This window comes from Equus przewalskii, chromosome 2, assembly GCF_037783145.1.
Source record: "Equus przewalskii isolate Varuska chromosome 2, EquPr2, whole genome shotgun sequence".
NCBI lineage: Eukaryota > Metazoa > Chordata > Mammalia > Perissodactyla > Equidae > Equus > Equus przewalskii.
The window spans coordinates 115,703,277-115,721,188 of record NC_091832.1 but is presented as its reverse complement, the minus strand read 5'-3'; the positions used below and the strand labels follow the sequence as shown (position 1 = coordinate 115,721,188).

Sequence of the window (17,912 nt, the reverse complement as noted above, 5' to 3'; positions counted from 1 at the left end):
CAAAATTGGAACCAACGACTACTATGAATAATTACTGAGTCTCGTTCCTAACAGGTATAGGTATGTCCATTATCATCTTCATCACCAAATCTTACATTTATAGGTAACCTCATAGTTTCCAAAGTATTTTCATGGGCATTATCTTTTTTTGTCACAGCCACACTGTGAGACAGAAAAGTCAGCAATTATTTTACTCATTTCATAATTGAGAAATCTGAAGCTTAGAGAAAAAGAGTGACTTTTCCAGGATTATACAGCTTGTTAACCCTGGATTTTGGAAGAAATTCCTAGTGATCAGTGTGCCAGTTTAGTGTTCTTTCCACCATACACACCTTAGCTCTTCACCGTCACTCAGCCTCCTTGATAGGGAGTGCACACAGGATAATTAAAGTAGGAATTTCAGAAGGAAGTCGAGAATGACTCATTAAAGAACAGCTTCAAACAATGTGGCAGATAGTAGAATTTGGTTGGGAAGCCACTGGCAGCTGCAGAGCTCCGTGCAAACCTGGAATCCAGAAGGCAGTTGGCCCTAGAGATGCTGGCTCCAGTTGTTGCCCAGAGGGTGGGCTTCACCTGTGCTCTGAGTGCGACAGACTCGCCGTTCCAGGGCGCTGCTTCCTTGGTTTGAATGATTCCAGTGCCTGGTACCCCAGGAATTCTCCACCTGGGATTTACGGTCTGGGAATCTGTTGACTGTACGTGTTAGATGAAAATACGCAGTTGTCCCCCAATGAGATAGTATATAGCTTTCGTCGGTTCTCCAGCATTACTTCCTGAAAAATGCCTCAACTGTCACTTATCAAAGCGTGTTCTACGAAACACTAGTGCTGTGGGATTTAATGGGGTTATTTGGGGAAGGGAAACATTTCAGGGTCGAATGGTTTAGATGGGCTGGGTTAAAGGAAGTTAAACAGGTTGTCTTTTCCTCAGTGCCTTCTCAGAACTCCTCGTGTGGTTATGTGCGTTGTTGATCTCTAAGGCCCAGACGACCTGTGCGGTTGTGTGCCTTATTTCCTGTGCAGCAGCCCACATGACTCCTGAATATGTCAGTTCCAGCCCAGACCTCTTTCTTGAGATCTAGACCAATTAAAAAAACACACACACGCGGAGGCATAGTGAGAGTTAAGCTGCAAAGATTCTAGGCAGAGTTTAGCTGCAGAGAAAAGTGATTTAAAATTTTGGGAGCTTATTTATAATATATAGAAGGGAGCCGCCCCGGTGAAGACCCAGGGCAAGGGCGGTGCTTAGGAAGGCAAAGCCACAGAGCTTCACAAGGAAGACGAGTTGTCCTTTAAACAAGGCCTCGGCTTGTGCGTTCCGACTGGCTGGTCGTAGAGGAGTCTGAGGCAGCCGGTGGCTGAGCCCAAGTCCATTGAGCAGAGTCACAGCTTCACTGTCGGGCTGGGTTCCCATGCTTCTGACCTGTGTCCTGAGAGCACTCACGCTGGTCCCTCCCATGGGCCACGCCTGCCTGCTGTCTACACCCTCCAGGCTCAGGGTCCTGCAGTGGGCGTGTCAAATGGATACATTCAGGCTCAGAGAACATCTCCTTATCAAGGCCCATATATTTATCTGCCTTCTGAGCATTTCTACCTGGATCTTTTTCAAGCGCTTCAGGCACAAAGGAAATAACTGCCTACCGACCTTTACTTCCTTTCTCCTCGGCTCCTCTCGCTGCGGTGTCCCCACCTCAGTGAGTGACATCTCACCACCCTCTCCCAAGGCAGAAATCTAGCCATGGTCCTTTCTTCCCTCTGTCTCACTCCCATCCACGGACGCAATCTCCCAGTCCTAGCAGTGCTGCCACCTACAGTCCAACCCCTGGGGCCCTCTCGGCAGCAGTCCGGCCCTGCTCGCTCAATGAGCATCCCTGCCTCCCTTTTCTATGCTGCAGGGAGCATAACCCTTCCAAAGGCAGAACCCAATCGCGTCGTTCCTTGGTTAAAGCCGACTGACAACTCTCACTTGTGAATAACGGAAGTCCAGTCTCTTTATTTAACCTATCCACAGGCCCTCTGCTCATTTCTCGGCTTGGTCTCTCACCATTTTCTGCGTTAGAGCCATCCTCGAAGATTAATTTCCTCCCACAGTCACGGTTGCTCCCTGCTCCAGGCCTTTCCACACGCTCAGGAACATTCTTTCTCCTTCTCTGCACTGGCCCACTCTCCACATCCTCTGAGAAACAGCTCCAATCTCCCTTCTTTCAGGAACACCCTCCCTGACCCCTCACTGTGAGGCTCGGCTGGCTGTTCTCAGAGAGCAATCTCAGAGCTTTCCCCGTCACGGGGCTCTCATCGTGCTTGGCCGTAATTGTCTGTCCTCCTAAACTTCCTTGGTCCCGTGAGGACAGGGCACGCAGCTCTCCAGTGTCCAGAGGACGTTTAGGAAACGACAGTTCAAAAAACAGCCTTTGGCACTCTCTCCCCTAAATAACATCATAAGGAACAAGCTGTGGAGATGTTTAATATCTAAGCACACCTTGTCTTCCTCACCTGTGGTAAGCCCCACCCCTGCCCTTGGTCAGACGGCGTCTTCACGGGGCAACTCCCTTCTGTATATTATGAATAAATCCCCAGCGGTTTCAATCACTTTTCTCTGCAGTGGATCTTTGCAGCGTAGCTCTCACTACCCTGAGATCTCAAGAAGGAGGTCTGGCTGGAAAGAATCGATTTGGGAGTCCCACGGGCTGCTGCGTAGGAAATAAAGTCGGGAAATGCCACAGGTCCTATGGCCCTTAGAAAGCATGGAAATACCTGTAATGATTGAGTATGTATAGAATGCTCTGCTCTAGGCTATTCCTACAGGATCTTGCTTAATCTTCACAACCAGCTTATGAATCAGGTGTGATTATTGGTACCATTTTACAGGTGAAGAAGCTGAGGTCAGAGATGTCGCAATAGCTTGTTCAAGGTCACATGGAGGTGGAGGTGGGCTTTGACCCTGGGCAGAGTGACACCACGCTGCTTCCCCAACTACATCCTTACTCTGATCTATCATGTCATGTCTTACAGTTGCCTTGTTTGTTTTGGAAAAACCTGTAATTGGGCGTATTATTGTCTATCCATGGCCTCCAGGTGGTTCAATGTTTCAGTTTGCCCAAATCGTGGGGCCAAAAGCTTATTTCTCTCTCTTTTCAAAAATACTTTACATTTTAGGAACGGAGAAAATCTCTCTCTCACACACACACACGCTCACACACTCACACTCACGCTCACACTTCTCCCTCGGCTGTCTGAAAACAGACACCGAGTGGATCGCACATTTTGCTGCGCTCTCTGGCTGCCCCGACACCTGTGCTGTTGTGTGAATCTCAGAGCCGGTGCCGGAAGTGCTTTGAATACAACGTTAATGACATTATTTCAAGCTCAACTTCTGGGAATTTTGCAACTAGTTTTACTGCTCACAGATATGATTTTGTAAAAGTTCAAATTTTTACAAAGAGGTTCAGATATTTTTGCTTTCTTCTGTGTTCGTTAAATGTAGATTCCAGTTTTAAGCTCATAAGATAGTTTCAAAAGCATGTTCTTTGGAAAATGAAGTATCTATCATCAACACTGTGTAAAATTCTTTGCATTCACTTCATGCACAAAAATATTGAGGAATTTCTTTAATTCTGAGAGCTCATGAAGGAGAATTGCCTCCACCTAGAAATGTAGCTGCTTATGGAAGTGATGATGTAGCTAAAATTGTCCAGGTGGGACTCTGATTCGTTTTGATTCTGTCATTGCTGGAGTGTCTACTGTAAACCTTCGGTAATTTGGAAAACTCTAGAAAAGAATTATCTTAGATACATGAGTATTTTTTTCAGATAACTTTTTCCAAATTTTTTAATTGTAAGATACACGTAAATTTTTCATCTTAACCATTTTTAAGTGCACAGCTCAGTGGCATTAAGTACATTCACATTGTTGTGCGACCATCGCCACTGTCCATCTCCACAACTCTTTCATCTTGTAAAACTGAAACTGTGTATACCCATTAAGCTGTAACCCCTCCCAGCCCCCGGCAACCAGCATTCTGCTTTCTGTCTCTATGATTTTGACTACCCTAAGTATCTCTTGGAAGTGGATGCATACACTATTTGTCTTTTTGTGAGTGGCTTGTTTCACTTAGCAAAATGTCCTCAAGGTTCATCCATGTTGTAGCATATGTCAGAATGTCCTTGCTTTTTAAGGCCGAATAATATTCAGTACGTATATACCACATTTTGCTTATCCATTCATCTATCAATGGATACTTGGGTTGCTTCCCTGTTTTAGCTATTGTGAATAATGCTGCTATGAAGATGGGTGTGCAGATCTTGCTTTCAATTCTTTTGGGTATATACCCAGAAGAGAGTTGCAGGATCGTAGACTAATTCTATTTTTAATTTCTTTTTTTTTTTTTTTTTTGCTGAGGAAGATTTGCCCTGAGCTAACATCTGTTGCTAATCTTCCTCTTTTTGTATGTGAGCCATCGCCACAGCATGGCCACTGATGAATGCTGTAGGTCTGTGCCTGGGAACCGAACTTTGGCTGCCAAAGTGGAGCGCCAAACTTAACCACCAGGCCACCGGGGCTGGCCCTCTATTTTTAATTTTTTGAGGAACTGTCTTACTGTTTTTCACAGCAGCTGTACCTTTTTACATTCCCACCAACAGTGCATAATAATTCCAATTTCTCCATGTCCTTGCCAACAATTATTTTCTATTTGTATATAATTTTAAATTGTCAGTTCAAATACCCAAAGTTCTGTCATTTTTCACAGAAATCTTAGCAAAATGAATGGCTGTATCTTACTAACATTACTTACAATTATTGACATTTTCCTAATGACTTGGGTCACATTTACAAAGATACATGCCTTTAGGGCAAGCACTGGCCTGGTTTGAGGCAAAGCTGGGTTTTCAATGCAGGTTTGCCCTGACACCACGTGGCTGCCATTTGAAGTCCTTTTAAATCCTTGGAATGGCTCTTTATCATTTTTCTGTTTTCTTTCTTGCTGTCGGCTCTCACTTATTGCTGATTTCCACATGCCAGGTTGTGACCACTGTTTATTTTCTAATCTGAGGCTTTTTTTGTGTCATTTGTTTGTTGAGGAAACCAGGACATCTGTCCTGTAGAATTTTCCACATTCTGGATTTTGCAGATGTTATCCTCATGGTGTCATTTAACATGATTCTCTATTTCCTATAACCCTGTAGTTTTGACCCAGAAGAAGCCTGATCAGATTCTGATTTTTTGCCGGAATATTTTATAGGTGGAACTGCAGGTGGTCTGGAACGCTTCCTGTTGGCCACACCAGGGGCACGTGGTGGCTGGCTCCTGTTGCTTTTGTGACATTCCAGATCCATCAGCGGTGCAGGTGTTGCCAGCCTGACCCATCCACCGTGAAGTTTCCCATCAGCCTTTCACGTGATGGTTTTAGAAGCTATTGATTATCATTGCCTAGAGCCATTTTTCCATCAGAGGCTCAAAGTGGTGACATTCTAATTCTGTCATCGCTTATGCATTTAGTGGCTGAGGAACTTTTCCACAGCAGCTAGCAGCAACATGATTTTCCTGAGGAAGAGCTTTCATAGGAAAGATAAATGCTTGATTCTTTCCTTTAATTTATCTGCTTTTAGACTGAAGGGTTGGCGTATCCTCCAAAGGTGATTTGTGTGTGCGTGTGTGTGAGGAAGATTGGCCCTGAGCTAACATCTGTGCCAACCTTCCTCTATTTTGTATGTGGGATGCCTCCACAGCATAGCTTGATGAGCGGTGCTAGGTCCATGCCTGGGATCCGAACCTGCAAACCCTGGCCACCAAAGAGGAGCTTAACCACTATGCCGCCTGGCCGGCCTGTGATCTTTTTTTTTTTAAGTTAATTTTTATTGAGATTATGATAGTTTACAATCTCGTGGAATTTCAGTTGTACATTATTATTTGTCAGTCGTGTTGTAGGTGCACCCCTTTACCCTTTGTGCCTACCCCCCACCCCCCTTTCCCCTGGTAGCCACTAATCTGTTCTCTTTGTCTGCAGGTTTAAATTCCTCATATGAGTGGAGTCATACAGAGATTGTCCTTCTCTATCTGGCTTATTTCACTTAACATAATTCCCTCAAGGTCCATCCATGTTGTTGTGAATGGGACAAGTTTATCCTTTTTATGGCTGAGTAATATTCCATTGTATTATATATATACCATATCTTCTTTATCCAATCATCAATTGATGGGCACTTAGGTTGCTTCCACGTCTTGGCTATTGTGAATAATGCTGCAATGAACATAGGGATGCATGGGACTTTTGGAATTGCTGACTTCAAGCTCTTTGGATAGATACCCAGTAGTGGGATGGCTGGGTCATATGGTATTTCTATTTTTTAATCTTTTTATTAAGATTATGATAGTCAACAACCTTGTGAAATTACAGTTGTGCATCATTATTAGTCATGTTGTAGGTACACCACTTCACCCTTAGTGCCCTCCCCCAACCCCCCCCTTTCCCCTGGTAACCACCGATCAGTTCTCCTTGTCTATATGTTAACTACCACCTATGAGTGGAGTCATACAGAGTTTGTCTTTCTCTGTCTGGCTTATTTCACTCAACATAATACCCTCAAGGTCTATCCATGTTGTTGTGAATGGGACGACTTTGTCCTTTTTTATGGCTGAGTAGTATTCCATGTATATGTATACTGTATCTTCTTTATCCAATCATCAGTTGCTGGACACTTAGGTTGGTTCCATGACTTGGCTATTGTGAATAATGCGGTGATGAACATAGGGGTGCATGGGCCTTTTGGAATTGCTGATTTCAGGTTCTTAGGATAGGTACCCAGTAGTGGGATGGCTGGGTCATAAGGTATTTCTATTTTTAACTTTTTGAGAAATCTCCATACTGTTTTCCATAGTGGCTGCACCAGTTTGCATTCCCACCAACAATGTATGAGGGTTCCTTTTTCTCCACAGCCTCTCCAACATTTGTCACTCTTGGTTTTGGATATTTTTGCCATTCTAACAGGTGTAAGGTGATATCTTAGTGTAGTTTTGATTTGCATTTCCCTGATGATCAGTGGTGATGAACATCTTTTCATGTGCCTATTGGCCATCCATATATCTTCTTTGGAGAAATGTCTGTTCATGTCTCCTGCCCATTTTTTGATTCGGTTGTTTGATTTTTTGTTGTTGAGTTGTGTGAGTTCTTTATATATTATGGAGATTAACCCTTTGTCGTATATATGACTTGCAAATATTTTTTCCTAGTTAGTGGGGTTTTTTTTGTTTCAATCCTGTTTTCATTTGCCTTGAAGAAGCTCTTTAGTCTGATGAAGTCCCATTTGTTTATTCTTTCTATTGTTTCCCTTGTCTGAGAAGACATGGTGTCTGAAAAGATCCTTTTAATACTATGTCAAAGAGTGTACTGCCTACATTTTCTTCTAGAAGGCTTATGGTTTCAGGTCTTACCTTTAGGTCTTTGATCCATTTCCAGTTTATTTTGGTGAATGGTGAAAAAGAATGGTCAATTTTCATTCTTTTCTGTATGGCTGTCCAGTTTTCCCAGCACCGTTTGTTGAAGAGACTTTCTTTTCTCCATTGTATGCCCTCAGCTCCTTTGTCGAAGATTAGCTGTCCATAGGTGTGTGGTTTTATTTCTGGGCTTTCAGTTCTGTTCCATTGATCTGTGCACCTGTTTTTGTACCAGTACCATGCTGTTTTGATCACTGCAGCTTTGTAGTATGTTTTGAAGTCAGGGATTGTGATGCCTCCAGCTTTGTTCTTTTTTCTCAGGATTGCTTTAGCAATTTGGGGTCTTTTGTTGCCCCATATGAATTTTAGGATTCTTTGTTCTATTTCTGTAAAGAATGTCATTGGGATTCTGATTGGGATTGCGTTGAATGTGATTTTTTTTTAAACCACCTTTATAAACTCACAGATTTAAAAAGTATGTGACATGTTGCTATTGACTGCAGTTATTGTCATTTTGACACTCAAGTTGTACTGCCTTTCTCAGGAGGAGGCCTGGTGTGAGGCTTCTAGTCCTCGTGAGAGAGCTGACCAGTGGGGTTATCTCACTCTCCTAGGACTCCTGGTCGTCGGCACTGGCGGTCTGTGGTGCTGGGCTGAGGCGACGTCTGGGCTTGGGAAAAAGAGCACTGCCATCGTGTAGCCACTTCTGCCGCTGGGGATGCAGTGGAGAGGGGTGGTGACGATGGGAGCAGAGGTTACACGCCTGGTATTTCCATCCTCGTGCTGGGCTGGCCAAACTTGTCAGAAATGGGCATAAAGTAAGGAAAAACTGAGTGTGCCCGAGGGGCTCTTCTGAGAGTTAAAAGCATTTTTTTTTAACAATTTTTTTAAAATTTTTTTTTTATTTTTTTCCTTTTTCTCCCCAAAGCCCCCCAGTACATAGTTGTATATTCTTTGTTGTGGGTCCTTCTAGTTGTGGCATGTGGGACGCTGCCTCAGCGTGGTTTGATGAGCAGTGCCATGTCCGCGCCCAGGATTCGAACCAACGAAACACTGGGCCGCCTGCAGCGGAGTGTGCGAACTTAAGCACTGGGCCACGGGGCCAGCCCCTAAAAGCATTTATTTTTTAATTGTTCAGAGGCTGTTGATTTGCTTGCTTTCTGATTCTTACAGGGACTCACATGGGTGAGAATACCAAGTGGCTGAATTCTGACTAAGTGACTTCCCTTTTTTACTGTTATTAGGAATTCCAATAGCACAGAATGAACATTCTTGTATTTTCTTCCTTGTTATTTTCTGTTAACAAATAAACTTCTATACAGTTTGGGAACTGTTTTTGTGGAAGGTGAGGCAGTCATTTATTCAGAAAACTCGCTAATGAGAAAGACAATAAGCAAATGAAGCAAAAATATAACGATTTTTATAGAAAATGTATATAAAATAATATATACGTATTAAAAATATATTATATATTTGACATATATTTAACAGATAAAATAACATAACAATATTTATAGTATACATAATTTAACACATATAATTAACATATAATTAACATATTTAACATCTAAATAATATATTTTTTCTATTAAAATCCGCAGTTATATTTTATGTATATACACACGCACATAAGCACACATATACGCAGTTGTATATATATGGTGCATATATACATGTGGTACAGAGGTGGGATGTGTAATCAGAGGGCTTGAGTGTGAGCCCCCCCCACCCTTATCACCCACAGGTGATCCTTAAGGCACTGTTCCCTACTCTGTAAAATGGAAGGGAACACTTGCTCTGCATAGCTCAAATTAAATGTGATAATGTAAATGCTTTATAAAGTGTCCTTCAAATTTTTTATTGTGTGCGCTAAAATTTGAGGGTGCTAAATATTTAGTTACAAGAGTGAATAAAGTGGATGGGTTCAAATGGAAGAGACTAGAAAAGCTGTGTTGATAAGGCGAGTCATATTGAGCTTGAGGGAGAAAAAAGGTGTGCTCGGTGGAGAAGCGCAGGCCAGGGACTCGTGCGTGCACGGCTCGGAGCCGGGCCAGGTGAAATCCAGGGCACCTGGCCGGGGGGGGGAAGCCGGGGCGAGCCCGTGTTCGCAGGCGCTGGCGCAGGCGCAGTGGGTGGTGGACGGGAAACTCCATCCTCGGGAGCTTTAGTTTGTTCTCCAAGGTGATTAAGCCCCTCTGCTGGGCTTGGGAAGGGGTGTTATCCGCGGTCGGCAGTGGCTTCGGCCTAATTTGAAGCTGAAGAACAGCAGAAGATTAAGGAGATTAAACAGAAATACAGCCCTCAAGCCTCTCTGTTTTGCCGCTTCCTCAAATGACCTTTTAAAGTGTTTAGTGTCTGAATTCAGGTCACATCGTCAGCACAATCATTCAGAGGAGCATAGTGAGTGCTTTCCTGCCTGTGTTCGTCACTGAAGACGGATGTGCGTTGTTAATGTCTCCTCCAAACCGTCAGCAGCGTGGTGTAGCGGAAGGAGACCCGGGCTAGCGTAGTCCGACCATCCGCTTGGGTTCTAGCTCTAAGGTCGACTGGAAATTCAAGGACAACCAAATAAAGGAGGAAAGTTGCAGGTGACGTGATGATGGTTTTTGTGCATGTATCCCAGATGTTTGTAGTACACCTGTTTGTAGCACACCTGTGTTGTAACAGGTGCCGTGCCAGGTGCTATTGGGACTATAAATGTGCCTGGGACACGTGCCTCGTCCTCAGAAGCTTACTAATTAGTGGAAAAAAGATGCGTGTACTTTGTCACCATGAGGATGGTGAGGATCATGATCAGAACACACTAAGAGCAGGTGGCAGGTAGTAAAAAAGCACAAAAAAGATAAGTAATATTGGATCTGGACACAGCAGACATTTCCTGTACCCTAGACACTGTTTCTTCATTAGTTCGAATCTCCATTAATATATTATAAGTAGTAATTAGGTTTGAGAATCTTTAGAGGAATTTGAGAAACCTAGAGGAATTTACCACAAACATCTGATTCTATATAGAACTGTAAAAAGAAATTATTTTTTAAATCGAGGGATCTAGAGAATATCTACGTCAACACTTTTATTTCATGGATTTGGAAGCTGAGGTTAAAGAGAGAAAGTGATTCTCTGTAAAAGTCAGAACCAAGACAGAAAATAGTTTTTCTAACTCTTATGGTCATCTATCTATAAGGGATGTTTACAGGAAGCATAATCCCTCTGTTTTTGTTTTAGTGCTATTAAAAGGCAGAGTCAGATCTTTCTAGAGTTTTGTTGTTGTTTACTTGCAAACTTTATAAAAATTAAAGTTAAAAAATTACATGCTTGGGCCGGCCTGGTGGTGTAGTGGTTAAGTTCTCATACTCTGCTTTGGCGGCATGGGTTCCCAGGTTCGGATCCCAGGCACAGAGCCAGCATTGCTTATCAAGCCATGCTATGGTGGTATCCCACATAAAATAGAAGAAGATTGGCACAGATGTTAGCTCAGGGCCAATCTTCCTCACAAGAAAAAAAAATTACATGCCTTTTTTTAGAAATCTGAAGTAGGTGCATTTTGCCCAATAAATTTACAAACTTTTAATTTTAGTCATTTATTTTAAAAATTGAGGTTATTTTATTTTTAATTGTGGTTAATTAAAATTTTTATATGTGAAGTATGTTTAATTGGCATAAAAACCGTAGACAAAAAATAAAATTTTTTGAATATCCAAAAAACTATTGTGCAAATCTTGACTGTTTTAGTGGGTAATATTGCAACAGCAATGAATAATTGGCAAGATTGAGTGTGCATTTAATTCTGTCAAGAGATCTGAATAAACAGGTTTAAAATAAGTGGGGAAATAACACGGACTAGCTAAGTGGAGGTATTTGTAACTGAGATGTGGGTGAGATGTTTCATTGGTACCCTAGGCTGGTGTTTCTTAGTGTGGTGTGAAGGCTCCCAGCATCACAGTCATTCCAGATTCTGTTAAAAATGCAGATTCCTGAGCTTTCCCTGGATTTACCAAACCAGAATCTCTAGAGGGCGCCATGCCCCCCAGGTGATTGCGCTGTACCCTAGGGACTTCTTCAAGGGGGCGAGGATACGTTTCTACTCTGTTGTGCTGTTAGTGCTGTGACTTGAGATAGAAGGAAACAGGTAGAGGCAGAGTGGGGAGACATCTTTGTAAATTCTAGATAAACGAAGACCAGAGGAACAAGCCTCCGAGGAGACGCATCTCAGCTCCTCGCACTGCTGTCCTCAGCCTCGCGATGGTTTGTCTCTGGTGCCGTCACAGCCAGGCTGTGATTTTGACATTCTCTACCTCAGGTCCTCGGCTCTCCTGATCTCGGCCATGCTGGGACTCCGGGTCCATGACTCAGTTTTCTTCCCTTGCCATCACCTCTTGTAAGAGCTCTTGCTTTCCTATCTTCCTGCATCCTGGGATCTGCCCTCAAACTCAAGCTTATCTCAGTATTTCCCAGAGCGTTTTACAAGGGTCCTGTTGTTAAAATTAGGAAAAAATAAGGAGCCAAATTTCAGCAGGGATGTACATGTTACTAGTTTAGCTCTTGACTCTGGCTCTGAAAATGAAAGGTACCAAGTTGGCGGTTTGTTGTTTAATGTATTTGGCTAATTTCAGCCCAGCACCTACCCCTCTGAGCTGATCTTACTGTTTACTCTGGGCTATTTTGTAATACATTGTTGACAGCAATAAACTCAGAAATTTGGAAAAAAGATATATGGCAATGGTATATATTGAGTCTGAAAGATGTTCTTTAAATAATGATCCTACAAACAGCTAAATATATAGATCTGACCTATAAATGTTATTCTTTTCTTTTGAGTACTTTTTTTTTTTAAGATTGGCACCTGGGCTAACAACTATTGCCAATCTTCCTTTTTTTTTCTCCCAAAGATTGGCACCTGAGCTAACAATTGTTGCCAATCTTTTTTTTCTTTTCTGCTTTATCTCTCCAAACTGTGCCCCCCGTACACAGTTGTATATCTTAGTTGCACATCCTTCTAGTTGTGGGATGTAGGACGCCGCCTTAACGTGGCCTGATGAGTGGTGCCATGTCTGCGCCCAGGATCCGAACTCTGGGCCGCCGCAGCGGAGCGTGCGAACTTAACCACTCGGCCACGGAGCCGGCCCAATATTCTTTTTTTTTTAAAGATTTTATTTTTTCCTCTTTCTCCCCAAAGCCCCCTGGTACATAGTTGTATATTCTTCGTTGTGGGTCCTTCTAGTTGTGGCATGTGGGACGCTGCCTCGGCGTGTTTTGATGAGCGGTGCCATGTCCGCACCCAGGGTTCGAACCAGAAACACTGGGCCACCTGCAGGGGAGCGTGCGAACTTGGCCACGGGGCCAGCCCCTATAAATGTTATTCTTAAAAGATGTTCTTAGGTTTGAAGCAGTTTTGTTTCTCAGATATTTCATTTTCAGAATGTTTGTTTATGTGCTTTATTATTATTATTTTTTTATAAAAGTAAATCAGAATGAAAAAGCTAATCAATTGTGCTTAGAATTTGTAACCCAAGGGTGACATCTCCCACTCATTAGGCTGTCCTATCCTGAGAGCTGCTGGAGGAGTAGTACAATCAAGAGAAGTAAATGGGCTTCAATGCTGTGGAATCCGCGCTAATGCTGTTTGACCCTAGAGCAGTGTGGCCACTGTGAAAGGCAACACCAAAGACAGCAAGATGTCACAGGGAGATTAGACTTCTTGAGAACCATGAAGGGATCAAGCATCGCCCCTGTCAAGACACGCTCCACTCCAAATGAGCCATCTTCTCTTTCAGACCAGAAAGTCTGCAAACTGAGGAAAAGTGACTGCAGAGGCAGCGTGTGTGGGCAAGACCCTAAGTCCCATCTGTGCGCATGTGTGGAGGGATATACTTTAAGCCAAGACGGGAAGTCCTGTGAAGGTAACGTGCAGGGGCTACTGAAGCAAGGCCAGCCCACCTGAGCTGGTCTTCAGCAGGCCACTCAGAGGCTCATTGTGAAACCAGTTTCAATTTTTTCCCAGAAAAGCAATTTTATTAATTTTTATTCTGGTTTTGAAAGCTTTGCTATACTTTTAGGTCTTCTTAATGTCTTGTATTTCTGGACCAAATACTCTCAAAGGCTGCTCAGAGGTTGCTGTAAGGCAGGGATTCTTGGAGTGGGCTCCATGGACCTCTGTGGCTTTGACTGTATGCAAAATGCCAGTATTTTCCACTTTTTTTAGAGGAGTAGTTCCATAGCTATTGTAAGATTCTTGAAGAGTGGTATGCCTGTATGTGACTCCCACATCTCATTAAACTGACGTCTTTCACCCTTTGCTAGAGTAGCAAAGACAGCCTTTCCATGGCCAGTTACAGCAGCTACAAGTGTGAGATGCCCTACTTTGTGCTGACATTACTGATATTCCGATTTATTTTCAAAAATAACCATCTGACTGTGTTTTGCTGTTGTCATTGTGTAGATGTCAATGAATGTGCCTTTTGGAATCATGGCTGTACTCTTGGGTGTGAAAACATCCCTGGATCCTATTATTGCACATGCCCTGTAGGATTTGTTCTGCTTCCTGATGGGAAACGGTGTCATGGTAAGTCACAACAACAAGTATTTATTGCATTATTTTCCTTCATTTTTAGTGATGTCTCTAAGGTGGCTGTAATCTGGGTTGGTGGTCCTTGATCAGCAGTATGCATCAGAATTACCTTGGAGTTTTATTATGTTTCACTTTTTAAAACATGAATAACTGGACTCTACCCCAGACCTATTACATCAAATCCTCTAACACGGGTAAACAGGCGTGTATATATATTTATTTTCCTGTTTCTTTATCTGTATTTTATTATATATCTCTGAAAGATAAGCATGTAAAGAACATAATTATGATGCATTATTACATCTAAGAAAACTAGCTGTAATTTCCTACTATCATCCAGTATCCAGTCAGTTTTCAGGTATAACTGCAATACCATTGTCGCACCTAAAAAAATTAACAATAACTCCTTAATAACATCAATTATCTAGTCAGTGTTCAAATTATCTTACAAAGTTCTTTTAAACAGTCGATTTGTTGGAATCCAGACGAGCCCCGTGTGTTTTATTAGCTGTGATCCATCTCTCTTTTGTCCTACAGATTCCCTCTCCTTTTTTTCTCCCTTTTCAAGTGTTGTTGAGGACTCTTTTTTCCCCTGCAGTGTTCCTCACATTCTGGATTTTACTGATCACACCTCTGTGACGTCCCTTTCTTTCTGCAAACTTCTAGTTAGCTCTAGAGGCTGGATCAGATTGGGCTTTGGCGTATTTAGCAAGAACGCTTCATGTTTGTGCTTCCATCAGGAGACACATGAAGTCCTGTTCCTTCTCTTTCTGTCATCCATTATAAAGTTCCCCAGTAGTCTTTCTTTTTCTTTGGTTAAACAAGCTCTGGCCAGTTTTACTAAAGAAAAATTTTGCATGATTTACTTTTCACCAGTCTGTTCTGGCAGCTTTGAAAGATGTCAGAACCACCTGGATCAATGACAACTGGTGTGCATACTCTGTAGGATTTTCCACACACTGTGCCCAATTCAGTGTTAATGTCACTGTAGTGATGGACACCAGTTTGGCCACCATGGCATAGTGCTCTGTTGCACATTTCCTCAAGGCTGGGCGGTTGTTAGCAAGGATGACCGGTTTGGCTTGCCTTGTCTGATCGTCTTCAGAGTCTGCTTGTATCTCAGCATGCACTTTCTACTTTTCATAATAAGTTGGAGCCTAGAGTTGATCAGCTCCAGTGACTTTTTTGACTTCTTTGAGGCCACTTTGGGTGCAGGACAGCCCCCAACCAAGAGCAGCAGCCGAGATGGCCAGGAGTGAGAAAGAGCCTGACAGTATTCCCATGAATGGTTGTAGCAGCCATTAGCAATCATTGGTGATATCCAGTTCTGTTATTTCTTTCTAGCTATTAATTAGAATACCTTTAGAAAGAGAACTTTCTCTCATTAACTGTTTGGTTACCTCAAGATACCATTGTTCCAGTAAAGGCAAGATAAATGTTGGATGTTTTTTCTCTTTATTTACTTATATTTAGAATGATGGACTGGTTCCTTAACCCCTTCCAAAGGTGGCCAGCAAGTGTTTTTTTGTTAAGTATTATTATGAACTCATGGATTTTTAGCATTTCTGATATGTACCAACCCATTGCACTTGTTATCCTTACTGATGAGCAAACGGTCTCCTCTTTGGCCAGTGGGAGCCTCTTCAAATGGGTCCTGACTCCAGGCGTCTTTGACGGTTTCCTTGCTCCCTGGTAGGACGTATTCTCCAGGCTTGTCTTGAACATTCTATGTTCTAGACTTGGAATCAGCAATTTCTCAAGGAGCACTGATTCCTTCAATGAGAAACTGTATTAGAGAACCTACTCTGATACTTACTTAGCCATTGTTTCATGGCCTTTGGGGGCATCAGAGCTAGGAATATACTTTTTAAAAAGAGAACTACATTATGAGTTTATATGGATATTCCTGATTCAAATTTAGGATTATACTCAGATACCTTCTTATAGATTTCTGATTGAAACTACTGCCATGGCTAAGTAGAAATGGATGTTTAAAATCATGTGTATTGTCTAGTCCTGCTTCAGAGAAGATAGAGAGTAAGGTCAGTCTGGACATCATCTGTGCTTATGAAACCAGGCACATCACAGTGGCTGATGGTAGTGAATTCCTTGGAAATTACCCGCTCACTTTGTGCCTTTCTGTGGAACTTGCCCTTCTTCTAATACCATGTGGTTTACCTGTTGGCAACTGTACTCAAATGTGTGATGTTGGTGTGTTATAGGGCCCACTGTGTGCCAAGAAGGACACACATAACATCACTTAATTGTCAAAACTTCTAGGACTTCTGTGGTACCTATTTTACATTTTAATCTTTGATTTACTTGGAATTTATTTTGATGTGTGGTATAGGGTAAAGACTTAACTTTTGCCTCAAATCATTACTCAGCTATTTCTCTACCATGTACTGGATGATCTTTCACATGATCAATAATTTAAAATACCTTTAGTATGCACTACATTCTTACGTGTACTGTAGTCTTTTCTAAAGTGAGCTTTCTCTCTGATTCCGTTATCCCCCCGTCTATTCTGGCACTCATCAGTCACTGTTTTAATTATTGCACCTTTATGATACGTTTTGATATTTGTTAAGAGCTTCTCATTGTCTTCCTGCACCTACCCACACTCAGACAATGTTAGTTTTCCTTACATATCCAATTTGTTTTCAAGACGAACTTGAGGATCATTTGGCTGAGTTCCATTTAAAATATTTTGAAATTTTGATGACTAATCACTTTAAAAATATTGCTTGACATAAGAGGAACTTAGAGGAAACTAGAGTAATTTTCTAGAATCAGAGATCTTTTAAAATATTTTTTAAATTTGAACATTTTTCTTTATTTTTGTATCTCTATTACCACAGCATTTCATAAGTGTTTTATCTTTATTTAACTTACTCTTTTCAGCATAGCATTTTTTATTAGCAACTGATTTCAATAAATTTCCACACATCTGATTTCACACTAATCTTGATCTTATGCTTCATTACGTAGAATTAATTTCCTGCCCAAGCAACGCATCCGAATGCAGCCATGACTGTGTTCTGACCTCAGATGGGCCCCTGTGTTTCTGTCCTGAAGGCTCAGTGCTTGAGACAGATGGAAAAACGTGTAGTGGTAAGTTTACTTACCTTTTGTTTGTTGGAAAACAGTTATTTTCTAAGTGACATCTAAACATTGATCTTATTGACAAAGGAGAATAGATTTTCCAACATTTACACATTGAAAAATATTTTTGCAACAGAGTAACATACAGATTTAAGTCAGGTTTCTGGCTTTTGTTTTCAGACAGCATAGTGTAAGGATTATAAGCAAGGGCTTTGAGTCAGACAGCCCTGCGGGAGCATTACCAATTACCAGCAGTGTTATTTTGGAGCAGTCACTTGCCCTCTCTTGGTCTCGGTTTCCTCGTCTGTGGAAGTGAGTGACACCTGCCCTCTGGATCTGTGGCCGCCATTAAACAAGATGGTGGCTGCAGGGGGTTTGGCCCATTCCTGTCACCTAATAAATACCTCTTTACTTTCTCTTCCTAGAGACTTAAGCATGTAGAGGGCTGGATGTAACTTATCCAAAACTAGCAGAAGAGTTGTATGTGTTGCTTTTTGTGTTTTTAATAAAGAGAGCAAAAGAAGCCCAAAGGCCTAAAAATGGGAGAGAGAGAAAAATACCTTACTTGCTAGGAAGAGTTAGACCAGTTGGCCAATTCATCCAAATGTGTTTCTTGTTCCAGCCAGCTGCCAGTGCACTTGTTTTCAAACTCAGTGATAGTACAAGAGGACAAGGGCCGTTGGGGTGTGAAGGGTTAACATGCAAGCTATCAGGTTTTAGGGAAGAAGAGTTTGGTGACATTTTGCTCCTAATCTCTGAAAAACAAATGTGATTGCAGCAGGATGAGTGAGTGTGGAAAGGGTTTTAAA

General features: G+C 42.1%; 1 protein-coding gene and 1 pseudogene across 10 annotated transcripts in view; one reads left to right on the top strand and one right to left on the bottom strand.

Moving 5' to 3' along the window:
- The window catches only part of EGF (epidermal growth factor), an 81,331-nt gene that overhangs the window by 24,638 nt on the left and 38,781 nt on the right, over nucleotides 1-17,912 (top strand). For all 10 annotated transcript variants that reach the window (XR_011537785.1, XR_011537784.1, XR_011537786.1 and 7 more), the window contains exons 6-8: nucleotides 13,205-13,330; nucleotides 13,870-13,992; nucleotides 16,990-17,112. Coding sequence is in view for 7 of the 10 variants with exons in the window: in XM_070611713.1 (XP_070467814.1) it covers nucleotides 13,205-13,330; nucleotides 13,870-13,992; nucleotides 16,990-17,112 (372 nt within the window). In the remaining 3 variants the exon portion in view is untranslated. The remainder of the gene's footprint in view (nucleotides 1-13,204; nucleotides 13,331-13,869; nucleotides 13,993-16,989; nucleotides 17,113-17,912) is intronic.
- On the bottom strand, nucleotides 14,861-15,310 carry LOC103543334 (large ribosomal subunit protein eL30 pseudogene; annotated as a pseudogene).